The sequence below is a fragment of the Prunus dulcis genome, chromosome 3, assembly GCF_902201215.1.
Source record: "Prunus dulcis chromosome 3, ALMONDv2, whole genome shotgun sequence".
Taxonomy (NCBI): domain Eukaryota; kingdom Viridiplantae; phylum Streptophyta; class Magnoliopsida; order Rosales; family Rosaceae; genus Prunus; species Prunus dulcis.
In genome coordinates, this window is record NC_047652.1 from 22,459,540 (window position 1) to 22,482,272 (window position 22,733).

The following is a 22,733-nucleotide window of genomic DNA, read 5'->3' on the forward strand; positions in this document are numbered from 1 at the left end:
TAATTTTACACCAACACGTGGAGAAGGTGGCCAAATTTGGTGGGATTAGTCATGCAGATGCACAATTTCCACAGCATTCTAGCGACTGTTTTCTAGTTAATGCAAGCCTTTTATAAATTCGTTAAAATTGGGATTGTAGCCAAATGAACCAGCTACAATAAAAGCCAAATTTAATGCAACTCTTCATAAAACACCATTTCAAACCAAATGAATTGACATAACAAAACGGCAAGCAATTGCATGTCTAGGTTTATCACCCCCAAATTTTCAAATATATATATACTGGTAAACGTGCATGCCTTGTGTTCACCTCCTTGCATGTTTTTGCTCCCTTCAGTTTTGGATTGATCTTCGACAAGATTTTTTCTATCTTAGAATAAGCGATAATTTGTATTAATAAATAAAATAAAAATAGACAATTATATGTCGGATATGAGTAAATTTTTTCAAGCGATATATATATTTATTTTTTTAAGTTGAGAGCGGAAGTGTGTGGGATGTCAATAAACCCTTTGGATTGCGATAGCTAGGGCCATAAGACAGTAACTTGACTTCAACCTATTAGTTTTTGCTTGAATGAAAATATTTGTTTAAATAATATTGTAAATATATGCATATGTAGAGGAACATATTGATTCCAATATTATTTTTGTATAACCAAGTAGCTGTAGCTGCCTTCGTTTTATTGAAGGAAGTGTCATGTTGTGCTCACATAAATACGATGATTATATATACTTCTGATGAGTTTGATATATAATTAATGATGTAAGTATTGCAATTATGCAAACAAAGTGGTAGATTGAGCTTTTATAACTTTCTATTTTGTGTTTTGTGTTGTGAGAGTTATCTAATGCTTCTCTTAAAGGAAATATCCTTTTTTCTGCCCTCCATTATTGTAACCTAAAAGAAGAGATTTTTCACTCTTTTGTTTCCTTTTGAAGAAGAGAAGGTGTTGGATTGTGTTTTAATGAAATTTTAGTGATTGGGATTTGACTTCAATATTTTTTTTTCCTTTTGCAGAAAATAAGATGTTGGATTCTGTTTAAATGAAAATTTAGTGATTGAGATTTGACTTCAGATATGAAAGCTCCAAATCTTCGATGAACTGGAAGAGAGAAAAAGAATAGGATGATAAAAGCTCCAAATCTGCATGAACTGGAACCTCACAAATGGTATACATATTAATTTGTCGACAAGGAGATGATATACATATAGTAGACTGGAACCTCCCAAACTTCCAAGCTGCTGAAAGTAACATGACAATTCCAGCTTCCCAGATTAAGAAACTAATTAGCCAAAACCAGAAGCTAATAATAAACACACACCCAGAGAGAGACCATTGTCCTGTACTGCAATCCGTTTTTTATTTCGTTAATTACGTGATTAAGTTATGCGGTGTAAATGGTCATAGATTGGGTCCACTGACCCACCGATCGTCATTAATGACGCTTTTTGCAGTGAGAGCCTTGAAGTCAAACCTTGATCTTCTCCCATCAGCAGAGCCGCATGTTCATTTCATTAACCCAACTTTATTTTAATACAATAGACCTGTCCATATGCAATCAACTCGCTGCCTCTGTCTGTAAGCCTCTCTCTCTGCCTTTGGCACACCTATATATACACATCATATCCATATGCGTTTGTTCTCAGCAGTTGAGGCCAGAGGCTTTGTTTTGGAAGCAACCAACAAAACAAGAGGCATAACCAAACCAACCACGTAAGGACGTGGTCTGAGAATCTAAACGATTGTTTGGTTCCTTCCTCAGAAAAGGCCGAGAAAATTATGGGACATAAAGGTCCTCCTAGTGATCGGGACAGTAGGAAGAAAGTTGGGTCTGTCCGGTCTGTTTTCATGCATGCTGATGGTGTTGATAAATGCTTCATGATCTTAGGGCTCTTTGGATCCCTTGGTGATGGCTTCTCGACGCCCTTGGTGTTGTTGATCACTAGCCGCTTGATGAACAATATTGGAGGTTCATCAACTTCGGCTCAAGATGCTTTCTTGCATAACATCAATAAGGTAATCTCTCTCTCTCTCTCTCTCTCTCTCTCTCTCTCTCTCTCTCTCTCTCTCTCTCTCATAAACGCAAGCACAAATCAATCTAATTGGGTTTGGTTTTTTTTTGGGTTGACAGAATGCAGTGGCGCTGTTGTACTTGGCCTGTGGATCATTTGTTTGTTGTTTTCTAGGTGGGTTTTCACCAAAGATTGTTTCTTTTGTGAAAGAAAAATCATGAAATTAAGAAGACTAATCTTTTTGTGTAATTTTTGTAGAGGGTTATTGCTGGACAAGAACAGGTGAGAGACAAGCGGCTAGAATGAGAGTCAGATATTTGAAAGCAGTGCTGAGGCAAGATGTGGGCTACTTTGATTTGCATGTGACAAGCACCTCAGAGGTCATCACAAGTGTCTCTAATGATAGCCTCGTGATTCAAGATGTCCTCAGTGAAAAGGTTTGATTTTGAACAAGCTAGCCCACCAGCTATTTGAATTTTCATTTATCTATAAAATTAATTAACTTGCATGTTTCAAATCCCCCACCAGCTGCCAAACTTTTTGATGAATGCCTCAATGTTCTCTGGAAGCTATGTGGCGGCCTTTATAATGCTGTGGAAGCTAGCAATTGTGGGTTTTCCTTTTGTGGTGCTTTTGATAATTCCTGGTTTAATGTACGGAAGGACTTTGATGGGATTAGCTAGGCAGATTAGAGAAGAGTACAACAAGGCTGGATCAATAGCAGAACAGGCAATATCTTCTATCCGAACGGTTTACGCCTTTGTCGGAGAAAACAAAACCATCTCAGAATTCTCTGCAGCTCTTCAAGGCTCTGTCAAGTTGGGGTTGAACCAGGGCTTGGCTAAAGGCCTGGCCATTGGAAGCAATGGTGTCGTCTTCGCCATTTGGTCTTTCATGTCATATTATGGTAGCAGAATGGTCATGTACCACGGTGCTCGGGGAGGCACTGTTTTTGCTGTTGGTGCTTCCATAGCCGTTGGCGGATTGTAAGAACACTAAAAAAACACAGTAAATTTTACAAAGAAAGTTTTAATCTTTCCCAGTAATTCGATGTTTTTAATGCATGGTTTGATTAATTAATTCTCTTGTTCTTGATGAACAGAGCACTAGGTGCGGGTTTATCAAACTTGAAGTACTTCTCAGAAGCAAGCTCAGCAGCAGAGAGGATAATGGAAGTGATAAGAAGGGTCCCCAAGATCGATTCAGACAACATGGAAGGTGAGATTTTGGAGGAAGTATCAGGAGAAGTTGAATTCAAGCACGTAGAATTCGCCTACCCATCAAGACCCGAAAGCATTATCTTCAAAGACTTCAACTTGACAGTGCCAGCGGGAAAAACCGTGGCCTTGGTGGGCGGCAGTGGGTCGGGAAAGTCCACGGTGATATCACTGTTGCAGAGATTTTATGATCCACTTGGTGGAGAGATTCTTCTTGATGGGGTGGCCATAAATAAGCTCCAGCTAAAGTGGCTGAGGTCACAGATGGGTTTGGTGAGCCAAGAGCCTGCTCTTTTTGCAACCAGCATCAAAGAAAACATACTTTTTGGCAAGGAAGATGCCGAAATTGAACAAGTCATGGACGCTGGAAAAGCCGCTAATGCCCATAATTTCATATCTCAGCTGCCTCAGGGATATGATACACAGGTAAAAATATTACTTGTCTAATTATTATTATTGTGTCGTTTAATTAGCAAATGATACGCATCTTTTAACCAAATGACAAATTGTTGCTTTCCATTTTAGTCTGCGTGTCGTCAAGATTTTCTAAGTGATCCAAAGTATGATAATTCTGTCCCCCACTTTGCTATGAATGAAGGTCACTTTCTTTCCCTTCCAACCCTCCAAAGTAGCAACAGAACAAACCCAATATACCACCGCACTGCATGCGCATCACTATTTACAACAGTCGTCAAATACATCATCATCATCATTATTTTATTTTTTATGCTTAATGCTAATATTACTTTATTATCATCTTAACCAATCTTTAACCACTTTACGTAATTCATTATCAATAAACAACTAGTTTATTCTGCAGTCAACTCCGATTTAATAAGATGCGTGTCAGCTGTCTATATGTCTCTCTTTTTTTCTGCTATTAATTATTAATTATTATGATTATCATCCTTAACACTACTTCATACAGTAATTATTTTTTAATTACAGTACTAAAAAGAAATTAACTTGTTAATTAAACAGGTTGGGGAGAGGGGTGTTCAAATGTCGGGAGGACAAAAACAGAGGATCGCCATTGCACGAGCCATCATCAAGAAACCTCGTATCCTCCTCCTAGACGAAGCCACAAGCGCATTGGATTCCGAATCCGAGCGAGTCGTCCAAGAAGCTCTCGACAAAGCCGCCGTCGGCCGGACTACAATCATCATCGCGCACCGCCTCTCCACCATCCGAAATGCCGACGTGATCGCCGTCGTTCAAAACGGCCAGGTCATGGAGACCGGGTCGCACGACGAGCTGTCCCGGATCGAAGACGGGCATTACACGTCGTTAGTCCGTCTGCAACAAACAGAGAAACAAAAAGGACCAGAAGAGTTAGGCTCGTCGTCTATTTCAAACGACATTCACAGCACAAGCAGTCGCAGGCTCTCCCTGGTGAGCCGTTCCAGTTCCGCTAACTCATTCGCTCAGGGACGAGCCTCGTCGCTCGCTGGGGATCAAGAGAATAAGGAAGAGTTTGATCAGCAGAAGCTGCCCGTGCCGTCGTTTCGGAGACTGTTGGCTCTGAACCTGCCGGAGTGGAAGCAGGCGATTTTGGGGTGTTTGAGCGCGACTCTGTTTGGTGCTGTCCAGCCGGCGTATGCATTTTCAATGGGGTCCATGGTTTCTGTGTATTTCTTGACGGACCATGATGAGATCAAGGCCAAGACGAGGACTTATGCGCTGTGCTTTCTTGGGTTGGCAATCTTCTCGTTGCTGGTCAATGTGTGCCAGCACTATAACTTTGCCTACATGGGAGAGTGCTTGACCAAGAGAGTTAGAGAGAGGATGCTCTCAAAGATTTTGACATTTGAAGTCGGTTGGTTTGATCAGGATGAGAATTCCAGTGGCGCCATTTGCTCTAGGCTCGCCAAAGATGCCAATGTGGTACGTATTAATTAACAGTCTGATATGTTACCTTGTCAAATTTTTTTATTGACATTTTTGGTTGATTATTGTTTGTAGGTGAGATCTTTGGTGGGTGACCGGATGGCTCTCGTTGTGCAAACCATCTCAGCCGTGGTTGTGGCCTGCACAATGGGTTTGGTGATTGCATGGAGGCTGGCCTTGGTTATGATAGCCGTGCAGCCACTCATCATCGTGTGCTTCTACACTAGGCGCGTTTTGCTCAAAAGCATGTCCAGGAAGGCCATAAAATCCCAAGAAGAAAGCAGCAAGCTCGCAGCCGAAGCAGTGTCTAATCTCAGAACCATCACCGCCTTCTCCTCCCAAGACCGCCTATTGAAAATGCTCGAAATGGCGCAAGAAGGCCCCCGCAGAGAGAGCATCCGGCAGTCATGGTTTGCTGGTATCGGGCTTGCTTGCTCTCAAAGCCTCACGACTGTCACTTGGGCCTTCGACTTTTGGTACGGAGGCAAGCTTGTCGCCAAGGGCTATGTCCATGCAAAACAGCTCTTTGAGACCTTCTTGGTCTTGGTAAGCACGGGCAGGGTCATCGCGGATGCTGGTAGCATGACCACGGACCTCGCCAAAGGCTCGGATGCTGTGGGGTCCGTATTCGCCGTGTTAGACCGATACACGAAGATCGAACCCGAAGATCCCGAAAGTCTGGAGCCCAAAAGAATAGTGGGTCACATTGAGCTCCGCGACGTGCATTTTGCGTACCCGGCTAGGCCCGATGTGATGATCTTCAAAGGCTTCTCGATCAAAATCGAATCTGGGAAATCAACGGCATTGGTGGGACAAAGTGGGTCAGGCAAGTCAACCATCATTGGATTAATCGAGAGATTCTATGATCCAATTAAAGGGGTAGTCAAAATCGACGGTCGAGATGTGAAGTCTTACCACCTTAGATCTCTGAGAAAGCACATAGCGTTGGTCAGCCAAGAGCCAACGTTATTTGCCGGGACTATACGCGAGAACATTGTATACGGCGTGTCGGATAAAGTTGACGAATTGGAGATAGTGGAAGCTGCGAGGGCAGCCAACGCTCACGATTTCATTGCGGGGCTCAAAGACGGATACGACACGTGGTGCGGAGACAGAGGTGTACAGTTGTCCGGGGGTCAAAAGCAACGCATTGCCATAGCCAGAGCGATATTGCGAAACCCCGTCGTTTTGCTGTTAGACGAGGCGACCAGCGCGCTTGATAGTCAGTCAGAGAAGGTGGTGCAAGATGCTCTAGAGAGAGTGATGGTGGGGAGGACGAGCGTGGTGGTGGCCCACAGGTTAAGTACCATACAAAACTGTGATCTTATCACTGTGCTTGATAAAGGGAAGGTTGTGGAGAAAGGGACCCACTCGTCGCTTTTGAGTAAAGGGCCCACCGGTGCGTATTACTCACTGGTGAGCCTCCAGAGGACCGGGCCCACTCAAAGTGTTCACTAAATTGTAATGAAATTAACCCCCGCCTTAAAAAAATAATTTCCTTTTGTTCTTTTTGTTCTTTCCCCCCATGGAAATGCTCGGTGGTGAAGGCCTAAAATAGTTACAGTAAGAGTACTAGTAAACAATCCCATATCCTGATTATGCATGGTCCATGCAGATGAGGAGTGAGGATGGCATGGCATTTGATGTTGCAAAAGCGCTTCGTTTAAATGTAATAATGGTATTTTATGTGCAGTACGTACAAGTGTATTAGAAAACTAGAAAGCATGATGAAGGCAATATTGTATAATTATTTTCCAGAAACTGATGCACGTTTACCTTTCAGTTGACACTGTATACTACCACTACTGCTAACACAAGCATTTCCACAAGAAAATACATCATTTGCATACTTGCCTTGCCTGGGTGCCGGGTTTGAAGCAGTGTGCTTTTTAGGGGTCGACGACTTGGTCGCCTAGGGCAGAATGGATGACTTACTTAAACTTCAGACATCTTATAACGTTAAGAAGAGAAGTATCGTTAGACTAACGGGAAAAAAGATCAGTTGAAAAGGCAATAACAAAAAAGCAAGAAAGCCATATAGCTACAATTGGGCCGAATTTAGCTGGCCAATTTGACCAAATTCTAGGTGGGCCTTGATTGAGTCCGTGATTTTTTACTAAAATGATGTAGCATCAGCCCAACTCACTTGCTCTAATGCATAAATTATTAAACTCAGAGTTTCATAATGGCTTATAAAAGCTACACAAAACCCTAAAACACGAGTCAGTTCCCTTGTCAGCGATCAAACCCTAACGAGTCCCCATTCTTCCCTGGAGATCAGCTCACTAATTTCAAAGGCCAATCCCAAACACCAGGAGGCGGAGGAGGAGCAGGTGGTGCTTCGCAGAGATTGATGTCGATCACTGATGCTCTGTTGTTTATCAAGCAACTCAAGGACGTGGGTGGTGACCAAAGAGAAGAATATTACATGTTTCTTGAAATCATGAAAGATTTTAAGGCTCAAAGGTATATCAACGTACCCATTACTATTCTTCTTTTTCCCATGGCTTGTTTATATATTTCTTGGTTTCTTTCAGGATCGACACGAAGGGTGTTTGTGCGAGAGTAAAGGCATTATTCAAAGGGCACAACCACTTAATTTTGGGATTTAATCAGTTCCTGCCACAGGGTTATCAGATAATCCCTGAGGAAGAAGATGCGACTCCGCCGCTGCAAAAACAGACAGCTGATATGAAGCTGCTATCGCGTTTGTAAACAATACAGGGGTGAGTATATCTTTTATATTTCAGATTTTATGCTTTAACCAAGCCCTCTATTATTGTTTTCTGGATTTATTTTTGAGGTGTTGATTTGACTTGAAACCAAACCCAATCCTCCGTCTTAGTTCTAGTTTTTGTTATAACCTTGTGATACAAATTCACAGTCTAATAACATAAGTCTTCGCAAAAAATGTTATAACAATTATATAAATAAATATACCCATCTCAAAATGAAATAAATAATAAAAACGAAAGTTATCTCCACAATATGAAAGTAGGGGAATTTTTGTTATCATGAAATATTATTTATTTCCATGTTTCAATAAGCATAAAGCTTTTGTTATTTATTTTCATTGTTATTGATTTTTTGTATTAGGAGGACAACAAGGAGGACTGCAATATCTGCTTGAGGATGTTGGGCTTGAGTGATTGAGTTCCTTAGATAACTATTCATGTATTGTTGGACTCAAATAGGTTTTTCCTTCAACCATAAAGATTTAAAATTGGACCTTCATAAGTGTTAAAGAATGGTTTAACTCTATTTTTTTGGGTTAATTTTTGTTCATTACTCCGTGATTTATTTTTTTTGAACATTTTCACATAAATGGATGGATATTTTATAGAGCTTTTGGGTTGAATATGATTTAGATAACTTTAAAAAATTATTTAGCACGTAAGGGGTGCTTTTATATGGAGAAGTGAATATTGGCATATTCATAATCACTCTCAAACGAGCTCTTAAAGTGATTATATGGAAAAGTGCTTAAAGAAATAGAATCACTTCTGGGAAGAAACATCTTCCACGTGTTTCTCCATATAATCACTTTACGTGATTTTAAGTAATTATATGGAGAATTGATTCGCCATAGAAGTGTTTTTTTGTCCAATCTAGAATCACTCACAAACGAGAGTTAACCATTTCATGCTCAATGTTCCAAGATTTGGTGGAGCAAATATAACCCGACATGCCCGTATTGTAGATTGCAGGTCAAGGAGAATGGAGATAAGGATCCATTGGAGGAGAAGGCAACATGTTGACAAAGTACACTATTAATTATGATGGAGTTCCAAAACTAAGAAGTCATCATCGACATCAGACGAATTTAGTATAAAAAAACACATGTAAGACCGTTTATTGAAAAAGATGGTTGTCGGTACAAATATGTCATTATTTCATGTTAGTAGGCGTTTAGAGAACATTGCATAGTGTTTTATTGGGCAACCTTGTGCTTATAAATCTTAGTTTTTTGATTACCCAATTGTAAAATTTTCTTTTGGTTAAACAAAATAATATGAGAGACACAGAAAATGAGAAGGGGATGAGGGTTACATTTGGGCCGAATTTACCTTGCCAATATTTGCCAACATGAGAAATCATGTAATCCCGGCCCATTTATGGGTCCAAAATGAAACCCCCGAACACAAGTCGCCATTGTCGGATTGGGTTAGTTCCTCTGTTCCTTCCACGAACCTAAGTTCCCTCCTTTACCAACTAACGAAAGACAAAGTTTTTATGCTTTGGTTTTTCTATCTACTATAATATTTAAAAGGATTATCTACTCAAATGGTCCTCAAAATGCAAAATAAATTTCGGGTAAAAATTTGAGGATCATTTAAATAAATAACTCATATTTAAAATTATATATATAAGTGAAGACAACTACCATTGGATGAAAAACTAGTTGGTAACCTTATAGTCTATTAATAGAACAAAAATAAAGACTAGTATTATTCTTGGAAATTTTCCTTTTCTTTTATGGCTTGGTTAGTTACTTGGAATGGTAATGAAACGCCGAGAAATCACGTATCAAAATAATTATCATACTCATTTCAAGTAAGTATATATGAAATTAATTTATTTTCCTTATAGTAGCAATTGAATTTAAAAATCGATTTTTTCACTTCAAGATTTTTGTTTTTATTTTATGATAATAGCTTAAGTGTACTAAATTTGGGTTCCAAATGATGTGGCACATACCATATCATAAATATTTAAATAACCAATTCTAACTTATATTATAATTTAATTAATTTACTTTAAAAAATAAAATTAAAAGAATCAAAACTTAATTAATCAAAATCCTTGAAATCTAAACAATTAAAACTTAATTAATTAAAATCACCACAACTCTAAACAATTAGCTTGTCGTTGTGTCATTTGTTGGCTATGATCATCATCATCATCATCTTGGAAACAATTATATGAATTTGAGACATTTAAAACGGAAATATGGTTCGGTTGTTACTCCATGAATTTGTCGTCATATCCGTCCTACCATGTTGCTGTTCTTTCTTCTCATTCCCTCATGTTTTTTTAAATTTATTTATAGAAAGTAGCACAATCATAGAAAAAGCAGAAAAAAACCTTAGATGAAGAAAAAATAAAAATAAATAAAAAAACACAAGGGTAGAAGAAGGAGAAGAAAGAGCAATAAACATGTCGTGGAAGGATATGACGACAGATTGATGGTTTAGGGCTAGTAGTAGGTTTTTTAGGATAAAAAATTGTAGGGTTTTGATTAATTAAGTTTATGTGTTTTCATTTTCTCCATAAAGTAAATAAAAATAAAAATAATCCAAGTTGAAATTTATTAATTAAATATGTATGATATGGCACGTGCCACATTATTTGGGACTCAAAATTTGATGCACAAATTTAGTATCTCTAACATTATTAGTTTTTAATTGCTTTCTTCTTAACTATTCTTCCGATGACTATAACATTGTAAATATATTAAGATTTATGAATTTATGAATTAATTAATTTTATATTTATATACAAACGAAATTGGAGAGAGCCACCAAACACAAAATTTTGATTACTAAGTAAGTAACCACTCAAATATATATCCCTCGCGCTTTATATATATTTTATCATTGTGGGGGTTATTCTTTTCTTCTTTTGTCCTTTTTCTCGGCTTGCTTTTTGCATGTTTTTTTTACAGTACTTTACAATTTACTTTAATACCTCAGAGTTGACTGCATTACCACATCGAGAAGGAAGGCACCACTTGCGTCACCTACGTATTTGCGTGGCTGGCGGGTCAGTCTAAAGCAAAGTTAGACCCACAACGTAAAACTTGGGCCTTTTCTGCCAAGGTCTCTCCACACAAGACAAACATTTATTTTATTTTATTTGTTTGAAATACAATCGTACAAATCAAATTTAACAAACTATTCTGGCCTCTCTTAGCTAAAAGGTCAGCAACTTGATTAAATTCTCTATAAAATATGTCGAAGTTGTATATGATCAAACTGTTGAAATAAATTCCAAATATCTTGAACAATAGTTTGAATGGACTAAAAAACCGAAATCTTCGTTGTGATGATTTGAATTAAAATTTTAAAATCACCTTCAATTTCCAAATTCCTAAGATGAGATCTTCAAGTCCAAGTTAAAAATTATTATAAAAAAATAAAAATAAAATTACAGGCCCTCATTTGGGCCCAACTTTTTGCGATCAACATCAACCCAACCCATATTTATTATCCAAGAAATTTCGTTGTTTTTATGATCCTTTATTTATTTGAAGTAATGTTAAGTAGGAACTAGGGCACATTACGTATTTATGAGACAAAAAAATAATGGGCTGTCCAAATCCGGCCCATGGATCGGTCCAAAACGAACGAAATAGGAAATATACTAGCACAAAACATTTTTAATTTTGATTTTAATTTTGTAAAGTTTCGCTAAGTGGAAGAGGAGGAGGCTGTGATGAGAGAGGAGAAGCTATGTAATACAAAACCCCAAAACACAAGCCATTCTCTTCACCATTTCGAATTCTCGGATTAGTTCCGCAGTTCCACGTACCAAAGTTTCCTCCTCCTTCTGTTTTCTAAATAAGACGATAAATTTCGTCTCTCTCTCCTCTTCTCTCTTGCAAAATTCACTTCCTAACGTAAGAGAAGAAGAAGAAGAAGATATCACAACCATTGTTCCTCTTCTTCCACTCTCTCTCTCTTTTCTTTTCTTTCTTCTTTTTTATTTTTCAATTTTTAATTTCTATCTCTTTTCCTCTGCGCGCGATCAAACCCCTGTACTAGTTTCCCTCTCTTCCCCGGAGATCTGCTCACTAATCTCCTGCAGAAAAGTAACTCTTCAACAATTTCTTTTTTTTGCAAATGGCTGTTGGTTGTTGTTTTCTTCCTTCTCTCTTTAACAATTTGCTGATTTGTGATTCTTGTTTGGCACAGATGAAGAGAGTGAGAGATGATTTGTGTTCTTCCTTCTCTGCAATGAAACGACCCTCTGGTTCTTCTCGCGGGGACTCGTAAGTCTCCTAATTTCCTCTGCAGCATGATTTCTCACTCTTCAATTGCATGATTGCTTCAGTTTTGTTTGGTTTGTTGCAATTTGTTCTCATGCCAGTGTCAGATTCGGCCCTGTTCCTTTGTTTATGAATACAGTGTACTTGATCATTATGTCGTCGTATTGTGTACTTCTTTTACCTACAGTGGATTTGATTGGTCATGCTTGATCCTGGAATTTCTTCAATTTGTTTGGGGTTTGTTATTTATTAGACTTGAACTGAGTAATAACTCCCTTTTCGAAGGTAAATTGAAGAGCTTTCTAAGATTTTGTTAGGTATATTGTTTCAAGCAGATATGCTTTTAGGAAATTGAAATCATATGCTGAATATTTGTACAATTTACTTCTAGGGCTACGATAAATTTGGTGGACAGAATGTTGGGGAAAATAGTACAAGAGAATGATAACCGTTTTCGTTTTGGAAATATGTTATCCTTTTGTTATTGTACCTCACTACATTTAGCAAATATTTATCAAGAGCTTATGGATATAGGAAGGAATTGTATGTATTGTGTAATTGTGTTATGGTTTACAGTATTTATTTTATAATTATATGTTGAGTTTATAATCATTTGTTGGATATGGAGCAATAGACAATCCCAAGTACCGGGAGGAGGAGGTGGTGGAGGGGGCGTTGTAGTAGTTGGAGGAGGGGCCATGGGAGGAGGAGGTGCTTCACAGAAGTTGACAACCAATGACGCTCTAACGTATCTCAAAGAAGTTAAGGAAATGTTTCAAGACCAAAGAGAAAAATATGATATGTTTCTTGAGGTCATGAAGGATTTCAAGGCTCAAAGGTATCTCAATGTACCCATTATTATTCTTTTTTCCTCTTGTAATAAATGGCTAGTTGATTTTGCTGCTGACGGATTCCGGTCTTTGTCTATTTCAGAACTGACACAGCAGGTGTCATTGCAAGAGTAAAGGAATTATTTAAAGGGCATAACAACTTAATTTTGGGCTTTAATACCTTCTTGCCGAAGGGTTATGAGATAACCCTCGATGAAGATGAGACTCCACCGAAAAAGACAGTTGAGTTTGAAGAAGCTATCAGTTTTGTAAACAAGATAAAGGTGAATATCTTTGTTTTTTTTAATTTTAATAACTAGTATGACTGTTTGTTAGTTGCTCTTTTGATGAATTGATTTCTGTCCTACAGAAACGTTTCCAAAATGATGATCATGTTTATAAGTCATTCCTAGATATACTTAACATGTATCGAAAGGAGCACAAGGACATAAATGAGGTTTACAGTGAGGTAAATATGTGTAATTTTCACGTGTGGCGTTTGATGATATAATGGATCTCTTGTTACGCTCTTTTTCTCTGAAAGAGTATTCCTCCCTATGTTCTTAGTTGGTTATATCAATTTTCAGGTTGCTGCTCTATTTGATGAGCATCCAGATTTGCTTGATGAGTTCACCAGATTTTTACCTGATGCGTCAGCAGCAGCTTCTGCACATCATGCTCAATATGGCCGCAATTCATTTCCGCGTTTCAATGAGCGCAGCTCTGCTACACCCACATTTCGGCCAATGCATATGGACAAGGTTTGCATTAGTTTTTCTATGTTTAAGCTTTTATGTTTCTGTATTAGTTAGTGATATGTAATGGGGGCCTGGCATTTTTCTACAGCAACGTAGGAGGGATAGGATCATTCCTTCCCATGCTGATCGTGATCTCAGTGTTGATCGTCCTGAGCAAGATGATGACAAAGGAATGGTGAAAGTGCAGAAGGAGCACCGAAAACGTTGTGAAAAGGAGAACAGGGATAGGAGAAATCGGGACGATGATGATAGAGAATTAGAGAATGATAACAATAGGGACTACAAATTGCAGCGTTTTCCTGAGAAAAGAAAGTCATCCAGGAAGGTTGAAGGTTTTGGGGTGACTGCTAACTTTGCTCCTTATGATGACAAAGACTCCTTAAAGAGTGAGTTCTGATGGAACCATTTCAATTTTATACATTCATGTTGGTAGTATTGTTTCATTCTCAGGTTGTTTAGATGGAAAAAAAGTTATAATTTGTTTTGAGATTGCAATATGCGTTTCTCATGGTAATGGCCATTTTTTTGTTAGTCGTGTTGCCAAATAATTAGGAAATACAATGTTTCTTTTTCAACATTGATGTATTTTAGGCGATGAAACCAGCTGAAGTAAAACTAGCATTATTCACATTGTTTGATTATTTTTCGTGTAAGGGTAAAATCCTGTTGGGAGAAAGAGACGCATTATGTGAAACTGGTACTTGGTCTAATAGTCGGTCATTAGGAATGTCTTGATTGAATATTGTTTAATCCACAATGGGCCTTGTAATCTTTTCCCGCTGAGTGGGAGTGTTGGGAAAACCTGAACTTCTATCATAATATCTGATTTTCAAACCTTGGGGAAAAGGATGCACCTTGCTTTGCTTACTTGCGTTAACCTTTGGCAGATAATTGCATGGTGGTGTTTCAAAGCTTTTAAAAATCCAGTAATGATGTTTTTAAGCGAGTGTTGCTTATGGTCTCTCATTTTTATGCCAGGCATGTACAGCCAGGGATTCATTTTCTGTGAGAAAGTGAAGGAGAGGTTGTGCAGTCAAGAAGACTACCAAGCATTTTTGAAATGCCTTCACATTTATAGCAATGGAATAATTAAAAGGAATGATCTACAGAATTTGGTACGTCTTACACCATTTTCAGCAGTTAACCGACACTTCTAAAGTCAAGCTTTGTCTGCTTACTCTTTGAGCTAGGGGATACTGGACAAAGGACACTTTATGATGACCACGCTTTATATCTTTCTTTAAAAATGTAATGGGATAAAATATTGACTACTTGATGCTATTGCCTCTAGTTTGACATTTTTTGGAGACTCTGCCTGTCTCAGGTGACTGATTTATTGGGAAAGTATCCTGATCTTATGGAAGAATTTAATGATTTTTTGGAGCGCTGTGAGAATATAGGTAAATGTCAAATTTGCTATCACTTTAAGTTGCTTTCTTGTGGTATTTTATCCTTTAGGATTGTATCTGATTGAATTTATTCTTGCAGATGGTTTCCTTGCTGGTGTTATGAGTAGAAGTATGTGTTGGTTCTTCCTTTGTCTCTTTCTCATTGGACAATTTGAGTTTTCAGCTCCTCTACTATCTGCATTGGGAAGAATAATTTATATTCTAAATGGCATAATTTGAGCTGCCATGTGATTTCTCCTGAATTTTTGTTTGCATCTGTAATTTGAGAATTCTGATTAGTAACCTGTTGATTGCAGAATCTCTGAATAGTGATGGTCAATTATCCAGATCGGTGAAGGTAGAGGAGAAAGATAAAGAGCAAAAACGTGAAATGGAGGGAGCTAAAGAAAAGGAAAGATACAGGGAGAAGTATTGGGCAAAATCTATTCAAGAGCTAGATCTCTCTAACTGTGAACGTTGTACTCCAAGCTATCGGCTTCTGCCTGAAGATGTATGTCATAGGTTTTGTGTTTCAAATACTATATAGCTTAGTCTGATGCTTAACTCATTGCTGCTTGTCACTTTGCAGTATCCAATACCTTCAGCAAGCCAAAGATCAGAACTTGGTGCCCAGGTTTTGAATGACCACTGGGTGTCCGTGACTTCAGGAAGTGAAGACTACTCTTTTAAACATATGCGCAGAAATCAGTATGAAGAAAGTCTGTTCAGATGTGAAGATGATAGGTAATATTTGGTACAAGTCTCATTTGGTTTTTCATGTTAGATTACAAACGAACATGTAATTTTGTCAGAACTATACATTTTGGTATTCAAGTGTGCTTGCATGATCATTTTGATGGATACATGTTCTACTAACTAGGATCTTATGTAGATCTCTTTTGATCTTGTAATCACATTTCCTTCATGGTGCATTTTAAGTTGTTTCTCATTTTTCTTTGGGTTGGAGGAAGCTGGATATGTTAATTCTGTGTTGGAAACTAATGTTGGTTTTGATATTGGCAAGTTTAGGTTTGAGCTGGATATGTTGTTAGAGTCGGTGAGCTCAACTGCTAAGCGAGCAGAGGAACTTCTGAACAGCATTAATGAAAATAAGATCAGTATGGAAAGTCCAATCCATATCGAAGACCACTTCACTGGTTTGTATCTAAAAGTTGATTAAGAAGCAATTAAACGTCAAGTATTTATTCTGGAATTTGAGCTTTATCCATTTTTGTTTTAACTGCATTGGCCTTTTTCGTTTTATTCTTTTTATTGCAGCTTTAAACTTAAGGTGCATTGAACGTTTATATGGTGACCATGGTCTTGATGTGATGGACATACTGCGGAAAAATCCAACTCTGGCTTTGCCTGTCGTATTAACTCGCCTAAAGCAGAAACAAGAGGAATGGACAAGGTGTAGATCAGATTTTAACAAGGTTTGGGCTGATATATATGCGAAAAACCATTACAAATCACTTGATCACAGGAGCTTCTATTTCAAGCAACAAGATTCAAAGAACTTGAGTAGCAAATGTAAGTAATTTACTATTGAAGATTGGTTTTCTTGAGCATGTATGTTTCTATGGGTTTTCAATTATTGTTTCTCTGTTCTAATTCTACTTCTATTGAGGAACAGCTTTGGTAGCTGAGATCAAGGAATTGAAAGAGAAAAAGCAGATAGAGGATGATATCCTTCTGGCTGTTGCTGCTGGAAACAGGCAATCTGTAGTTCCACATGTGGAGTATGAATACGTTGATATCAGCATACATGAAGACTTGTATAAACTTGTCCAATATTCTTGCGAGGAGGTTTTCTCAACGAAAGAACAGCTAAATAAGGCCATGAGACTTTATACTACGATTTTGGAGCCAATGCTGGGTGTTCCTTCTCGACCTCATGGTTCAGAGGATGAAGAAGATGCTGATAAAACTAGGAATCGTACTATGAATTATACTGCATCAAGCATAGGAGAAAGTGATGGAAGTCCTGGTGGGGATACTGCTATGGTGAATCTCAAACAGCCTCAATCTGTGTGTACTGAAGAAGAAAATACTTTAGCAGAAGTGGAAAGCTTGGCTAATGGGGATACCTTAGCTAAAGAAGATGGTAGTTGCGATGCAGAGCGTGTCCGTAAGAATGATTCCATATGTGATAATATTCAACTAGAGAAAGACCAGAAGAATATGGATCTCTCTGATAAAAGGTATCTGGTTACCACCATGGATAACGGACGGCTACCCAGTCAACCATCATATCGAATTGGAGCAGAAAATAAGCATGGCAGAACCAGCTTGGAAGTGACATCAGGTATGCTTTTTCTGAATTTAATTCTTTTTTCCTATTAGTTTTGGCATCTGATTGTTTTGAGCTAGTTATATTAAGATTTATTTTACTTTGCGGAGTTATCATAATGCTGCAATACTGAGATTGTTTTGAATTTAAGGGTGTGTTGCATCCACGTCAAGACCTGGTGGCTCCATTAGTGACAATGACCATTTACAGAAAGCAAATGCTGATGTCGTTCCTTCACCAGAGGTACGAGTCTGGAATATTGGCATCTGTTAGGGTTTGCTGGGGTTTGATATTACCGTTTGGTTTTGCATTACATACTCACATTCTGTTTGGTTCTTCAGGGCGTTGATATTGCAAAATCCGCTTCATTTGCTAATGGAGTGGCTCCAGAAAGCACTAAAGTTAACAGTCGTCATGAAGTGTCCGTTGGGCCCTCCAAAATTGAAAAAGAAGAGGGGGAGTTATCACCAGTTGGTGATTTTGGGGAGGATAACTTTGTTGTCTCTGGAGATGCTGGGGTGCAAGCTATGCCTAAGACCAACCATAATGTAGAAAGTAGACAATATCAATCTGGGAATGGGGAAGACACTTGTCAGGATGCTGGAGAAAATGATGCAGATGCTGATGATGAGAACAGTGAAAATGTTTCTGAGGCTGGCGAAGATGCCTCTGGCAGTGAGACAGCTGGTGATGAATGTTCTCGGGAAGAGCAAGGTGAAGAGGAAGATGCTGAGCATGATGATGTTGATGGTAAGGCTGAGAGTGAAGGTGAGGCTGAAGGGGTGGCTGATGGGCACCTTGTTGGAGGAGATGGAATGTCCTTGCAATTGTCAGAACGTTTTCTTTTGTCTGTGAAGCCTGTTGCAAAGCATGTGCCAGCTGCTTTACTTGAAGAAAGGAAAGACTCTCGTGTTTTCTACGGGAATGATAATTTCTATGTGCTTTATAGGCTTCATCAAGTAAAGAGCCACCTTTTCTTTTATCGTTTGCAGTTTGTTTATTTATTTATTTACTACTACATATAAAGCTTGACTTATTTGGTTTTGCCAGATTCTATATGAAAGGATTTCATCTGCAAAAACAAGTTCAACAGGTGCAGAAATGAAGTGGAGAAGTTCAAAGGATAGCAGTTCTCCGGATCTGTATGCCAGGTATTTTGCGGAGCCTCTTATCTTTTAAAAAGATAATAGTTAGAACTGCACAACTGCTGAAACCATTTTTAGTTTGGTTGCGTTATATTTGTTCCTCTATTGTGCAGATTTATGAGTGCTCTATACAGTTTGCTTGATGGATCTGCTGATAATGCAAAATTTGAGGATGAATGCCGAGCAATTATTGGGAACCAGTCGTATATATTATTCACATTGGACAAATTAATATATAAATTTGTCAAACAGGTTTGCTCACTTGAAATTCTGTGTTTTGACTTAAAAATAATTTGTCTATTTGCTTTTTCTGCTAAGGTTCTGATTTGTGGTTCTTTATGCAGCTTCAAGCCGTTGCAGCTGATGAGATGGACAATAAGCTTCTTCAATTATATGAATATGAAAAATCCCGCAAAACTGAGAAGTTGATAGATTCTGTTTATTATGAAAATGCACGTGTCCTCCTTCATGAGGAGAACATTTACAGATTGGAATTTGTAAGTTCTTGGACACTTTCAATTTATTTGACTGTTAATTGAACTTTTTGAAAAGTCTCTGATTTTGTTATTTACTTTCCTTTAATTTATTTGTGCAGTTTTCAGCCCCCTCCCGGCTGTCCATCCAGCTGATGGACAGTGTGAGTGAAAAGCCCGAGGTGTTTGCCGTTTCTATGGAACCTAATTTTGCATCTTATCTACACAATGATTTTCTGCCAGTTTTTCCTGGAAAAAAGGAGCCGCATGGCATTACTCTTCAGAGGTGATAATGTACTCTTCAGATTTTACATTGCATATCTGTGCCTAAAGTTGTCTCGATCCATGCTTCAACCATTTAACTTGTTTGTTCATTCGTTTTACCCTTATCTGTCTCTTGCACCTAAATAAAAGCTAAACTCATGTTAAAAGCTTTGACATAAGCTAGAATTATTACACTTCTTGAAGAAACGTGACAGACTCTGAAATATAGGGCCTGCCCAGTGGATTTAATTTGCGTCTGTGTTTTTTGGGCAAGAAAAGTTTTATGTAAATTCTCTCGCAGTTTCAATTGCCTTGTGGTATAAAATGTGCTAAAAGTTTCTGAAACTTCTTTGTTAGTTAATTCCTAACTTGCTGATCAATCTATTTGTGCAGAAACAAGCGCAAATATGCAGGGCAGGATGAATCCTCTGCTTTCTGCAGGGCCATGGAGGATGTTCAGTTGGTCAATGGTTTAGAGTGCAAGATAGCGTGCAACTCATCCAAGGTATCTCGGCTCAGTTGTACTATATTTTTCGTGGTGTTTGCCTTTAATCTGTGCACTTTTTATTTTTTGAGTTTGATCCAAAGTACCTTCTTTCTCGATTAAAAAAAAATTACTTTGGATGATAACCATTCAGTGATGTGGCTAGAGAGAGTACGATGAAGAAACGAAATCAAAACCATGAAACTGTATTTTTTCCCTTTCTCTTTTGTGGTTTTTTAGTGGTTGGGAGAAGGGGGTGGGGGGCAAAGTCAATGCAAGCACTAGTCACCGTATATGCATATATTTACATGCGTGTTTTTTTTTTTTTTTTTTCCATGAAGTTCTATTCATGAAAGTATCATGTGGCAGATCTCTTATGTTCTGGACACAGAAGATTACTTCTTCCGTATGAGAAGGAAAAGGAGAAATCCATCTGGGGCCAGATCACCGTACTGTGATCAGTTGAGAGTACAGCGGTTCCACAAATTCTTATCAGTCTCATAATAGCTTTAGAAGGAAATTACTTTGCGATTGGGAAGCTAAAGGTAGACATGAGATAAACGCTTTTGAAACTCTTGAAAATATGCCTTTTCTTATCTGCCACTGGTATACAAGTTTTGAGAGTGAGATTAACCCATGCCTTTTGCAACAGGTGTCATCGACTCGATTTCTGAGAGACTGGAGAAGGAAGACAGTGGGGCGGGACATGTTATGTGTTCAGTTCTGAAGATTGGCCTAGGAGCCATTGTTGTGTATATAAGGTTGGTGTATGATAATTTCGTAGAAAGGTATTTTAATTAATGTTCTTGATCTTGTCATAGATAGGATCTTTTTCTTCCCCCACCTTCATAAACACACTATAAGTGTAACAAATTGGTCAAATAGCAGAAAAGCACGAGCTTTAACAAATCCTAAGATCTTCAAGTCCATCTTGCAGTTTCATACCAGCATTTTGCAGGCATTACTGCATCATTATTCTTTTGCACCCGAATATTAATTTTTTTGTAGAACAGGTTCTATAATTTTTCAATGTAACATAGTGTGATAAATATTTTACAAGTAATAGCTTACAAGTGTAGTCATTCTTCATCAAGAATTTTGTTCTGCTCTGGAAAACGGATCTGGCACATGGTATTTTGATGTATCTTATTATATAATGTTATTCATGGATGCGGTAAACATTACGTTTATATTATTGGACTAGGCTACTTATGTCACAGAGAGAGAGAGAGAGAGAGAGAGAGAGAGAGAGAGATTCAAATATTTTCAGAGGTGCAGACGTGGCTTATGCTAGTTAGCCACAGCAGTGAGCTCGTCTGTTTGCACTCATGTTCTAGTTTCCATTTTTGTATATTAGAGTAGTTTAGATTATTGTTTGTAAAAAAAGTTTTCGGAGGTGGTGGTGTTTAAAAAAATAGAAAAGCTAAATCCGGGTCACACAGCAACAGGGGGTTAGCGTGACTGGAAAAATGGACCGAAGCCTGATCGAACCCAGCAAAGACAGATATCGGGCCTTTTTTCACGTGGTTCTCGTATGTGCAAACGTAACGGACCCCTCGATTAGGGATTAGCTTTCTGCACGCTTTGCTTTCTCATACCACTCGTGGCTTCAGCTGCGCCAGAAGATTACAATCTTACAAAAATGCCCTTCGCTCGTTCAAATATTTACAATTAACGTTTTCTCTAGTCAAAATCCCTTTACAAACACAAAAGGAAAAGTGTATTCTGAATCTGAGGAAATTCAAAATGGATTGAAAAAAATAAGGTCTTAGTTCAAGATATCGTTCATCTATTTCCAACTCGAAAAACAGTAGAAATGAAAACAACTTAGAAGACCAATGAAAGTTTTATAACAAAATAGTTTTAAAGTTGATGTGGGTTAGGCAAGTTAACAAAGTTTTATAACATAATGGTGATTTGAAGTAGGCAAGGACGGTGAACTCGCCGTCTGGCACCTAAGTTTGAGTTTTCCTCCCCATAAATTGGATTAATTTAAAATACTTTAGACTATGACTTGTATTTATTTATAAAAATAAGTGATTTGAATTGTTTTATAATTTGAAGGGAAATTTGCATAAATACCACATGAACTTTTAGGAATGTGCATCATTACCACATAAACTTTTAATTTTTATTATTAACCACCTGAATTTTATAGAGTGTTGCAATGTACCTATGTCCAACTCTGTTAAACTTTCCGTTAAGTTTAAGGACAATTCCGTCAATTCACTATAACTAAAAGACTTAACATTTTAAAACTAACAAATTTAAATAATAAAACAATAAACCTAACCTAATTATCGTTCCCCACCCCTTCCAACACAAATTCTTCCCCATTGCCTAGTTGCTTCCCCACCCTCTGCATACACCCTAGTTCATATCCCTATCTCTCTCCACCGAATCTATTAAATATTTGGTGTGGGTTGTTGAAGAGTTGAAGGCTAACTCGAGGGTGCATTACTCAGACGGGTTAATCAGCCCCTTCTCTCATTAGTCATGGTAATGTCTAAAGATGGGATTCCTTGCCCCTACTGATTAAGCTTTTTTTTTTTTGGGGGGTATTATGTTGTCGCTTTATGCTCGTGGTGGCTTGATTTATTGGGAGGCTTGCTTGTTGTACTTCTCTGTATGCTATTGCCCTTTCTTGTATGGTTTTTTCGTGTATTTTCGTTTTGAGTTTTGAATGAAATTTCACCTTATGAATAATAATATAAGAGCATAACTGAATGCCAAATTAATTTAAAGGTTTGAAGATCCATGAAATCCATTTCCCCAAAAGCCTGGATATATGTAAGAGGGTGGGGGAGGGGTCTACTGGGAAAGGGGGAAAAGTTGTTGAATGGATGGGAGAAACCATGGGATAATTTAGGTTAGGTTTTTAATAAAGAACAAAAATTATTAGTTATAAATTTTGTTAGTTTTAAAAATGTTAAGTTTTTTTAGTAATAGTGAATTGACGGAATCGTTTTTAAAGTTAACGAAAAGTTTAA

The 22,733-nt window shown here is 38.0% G+C and overlaps 2 protein-coding genes and 1 long non-coding RNA gene across 4 annotated transcripts; all 3 read left to right on the plus strand.

Annotated features, from left to right (window-relative positions):
• The first annotated feature begins 1,663 nt into the window (after window positions 1-1,663).
• LOC117623026 (ABC transporter B family member 15-like) lies at window positions 1,664-6,881 on the plus strand. Its single transcript, XM_034353861.1, has 7 exons — window positions 1,664-2,020; window positions 2,136-2,190; window positions 2,275-2,453; window positions 2,545-3,002; window positions 3,119-3,659; window positions 4,215-5,117; window positions 5,196-6,881. Exons 1-7 carry the CDS (start codon window positions 1,784-1,786, stop codon window positions 6,576-6,578), a joined length of 3,756 nt encoding a protein of 1,251 aa, XP_034209752.1. The 5' UTR covers window positions 1,664-1,783; the 3' UTR covers window positions 6,579-6,881.
• A 464-nt stretch (window positions 6,882-7,345) lies between these two features.
• Window positions 7,346-8,403, plus strand: LOC117623214. Its single transcript, XR_004585096.1, has 3 exons — window positions 7,346-7,586; window positions 7,658-7,846; window positions 8,217-8,403. It is a non-coding gene; the product is annotated as an uncharacterized LOC117623214 (long non-coding RNA).
• A 3,133-nt stretch (window positions 8,404-11,536) lies between these two features.
• Window positions 11,537-20,836, plus strand: LOC117621033 (paired amphipathic helix protein Sin3-like 2). Of its 2 annotated transcripts, XM_034351293.1 has the most exons (24): window positions 11,539-11,931; window positions 12,035-12,111; window positions 12,743-12,946; window positions 13,042-13,222; window positions 13,309-13,407; window positions 13,526-13,699; window positions 13,785-14,082; window positions 14,675-14,811; window positions 15,021-15,096; window positions 15,185-15,214; window positions 15,402-15,595; window positions 15,674-15,828; window positions 16,114-16,241; window positions 16,363-16,617; window positions 16,721-17,392; window positions 17,529-17,620; window positions 17,719-18,336; window positions 18,428-18,528; window positions 18,636-18,774; window positions 18,867-19,019; window positions 19,118-19,281; window positions 19,653-19,764; window positions 20,113-20,288; window positions 20,396-20,836. In XM_034351293.1, exons 2-23 carry the CDS (start codon window positions 12,035-12,037, stop codon window positions 20,245-20,247), a joined length of 4,194 nt encoding a protein of 1,397 aa, XP_034207184.1. In that variant the 5' UTR covers window positions 11,539-11,931; the 3' UTR covers window positions 20,248-20,288; window positions 20,396-20,836. The 2 variants fall into 2 exon arrangements, with proteins under 2 accessions (XP_034207185.1, XP_034207184.1); XM_034351294.1 differs by lacking the exon at window positions 20,113-20,288 and having other exon boundaries at window positions 11,537-11,931.
• Window positions 20,837-22,733: the final 1,897 nt, after the last annotated feature.

Bases quoted from the DNA above. Each gene is read 5' to 3' on its own strand.
- LOC117623026 (XM_034353861.1), top strand. From the start codon at position 1,784: ATGGGACATAAAGGTCCTCCTAGTGATCGGGACAGTAGGAAGAAAGTT. The intron at 3,003-3,118 runs GTAAGAACACTA...CTTGATGAACAG, and splicing joins TCCATAGCCGTTGGCGGATT to AGCACTAGGTGCGGGTTTAT. The intron at 3,660-4,214 runs GTAAAAATATTA...TTAATTAAACAG, and splicing joins CTCAGGGATATGATACACAG to GTTGGGGAGAGGGGTGTTCA.
- LOC117621033 (XM_034351293.1), top strand. From the start codon at position 12,035: ATGAAGAGAGTGAGAGATGATTTGTGTTCTTCCTTCTCTGCAATGAAA. The intron at 13,223-13,308 runs GTGAATATCTTT...TCTGTCCTACAG, and splicing joins GTTTTGTAAACAAGATAAAG to AAACGTTTCCAAAATGATGA. The intron at 15,596-15,673 runs GTATGTCATAGG...GTCACTTTGCAG, and splicing joins ATCGGCTTCTGCCTGAAGAT to TATCCAATACCTTCAGCAAG.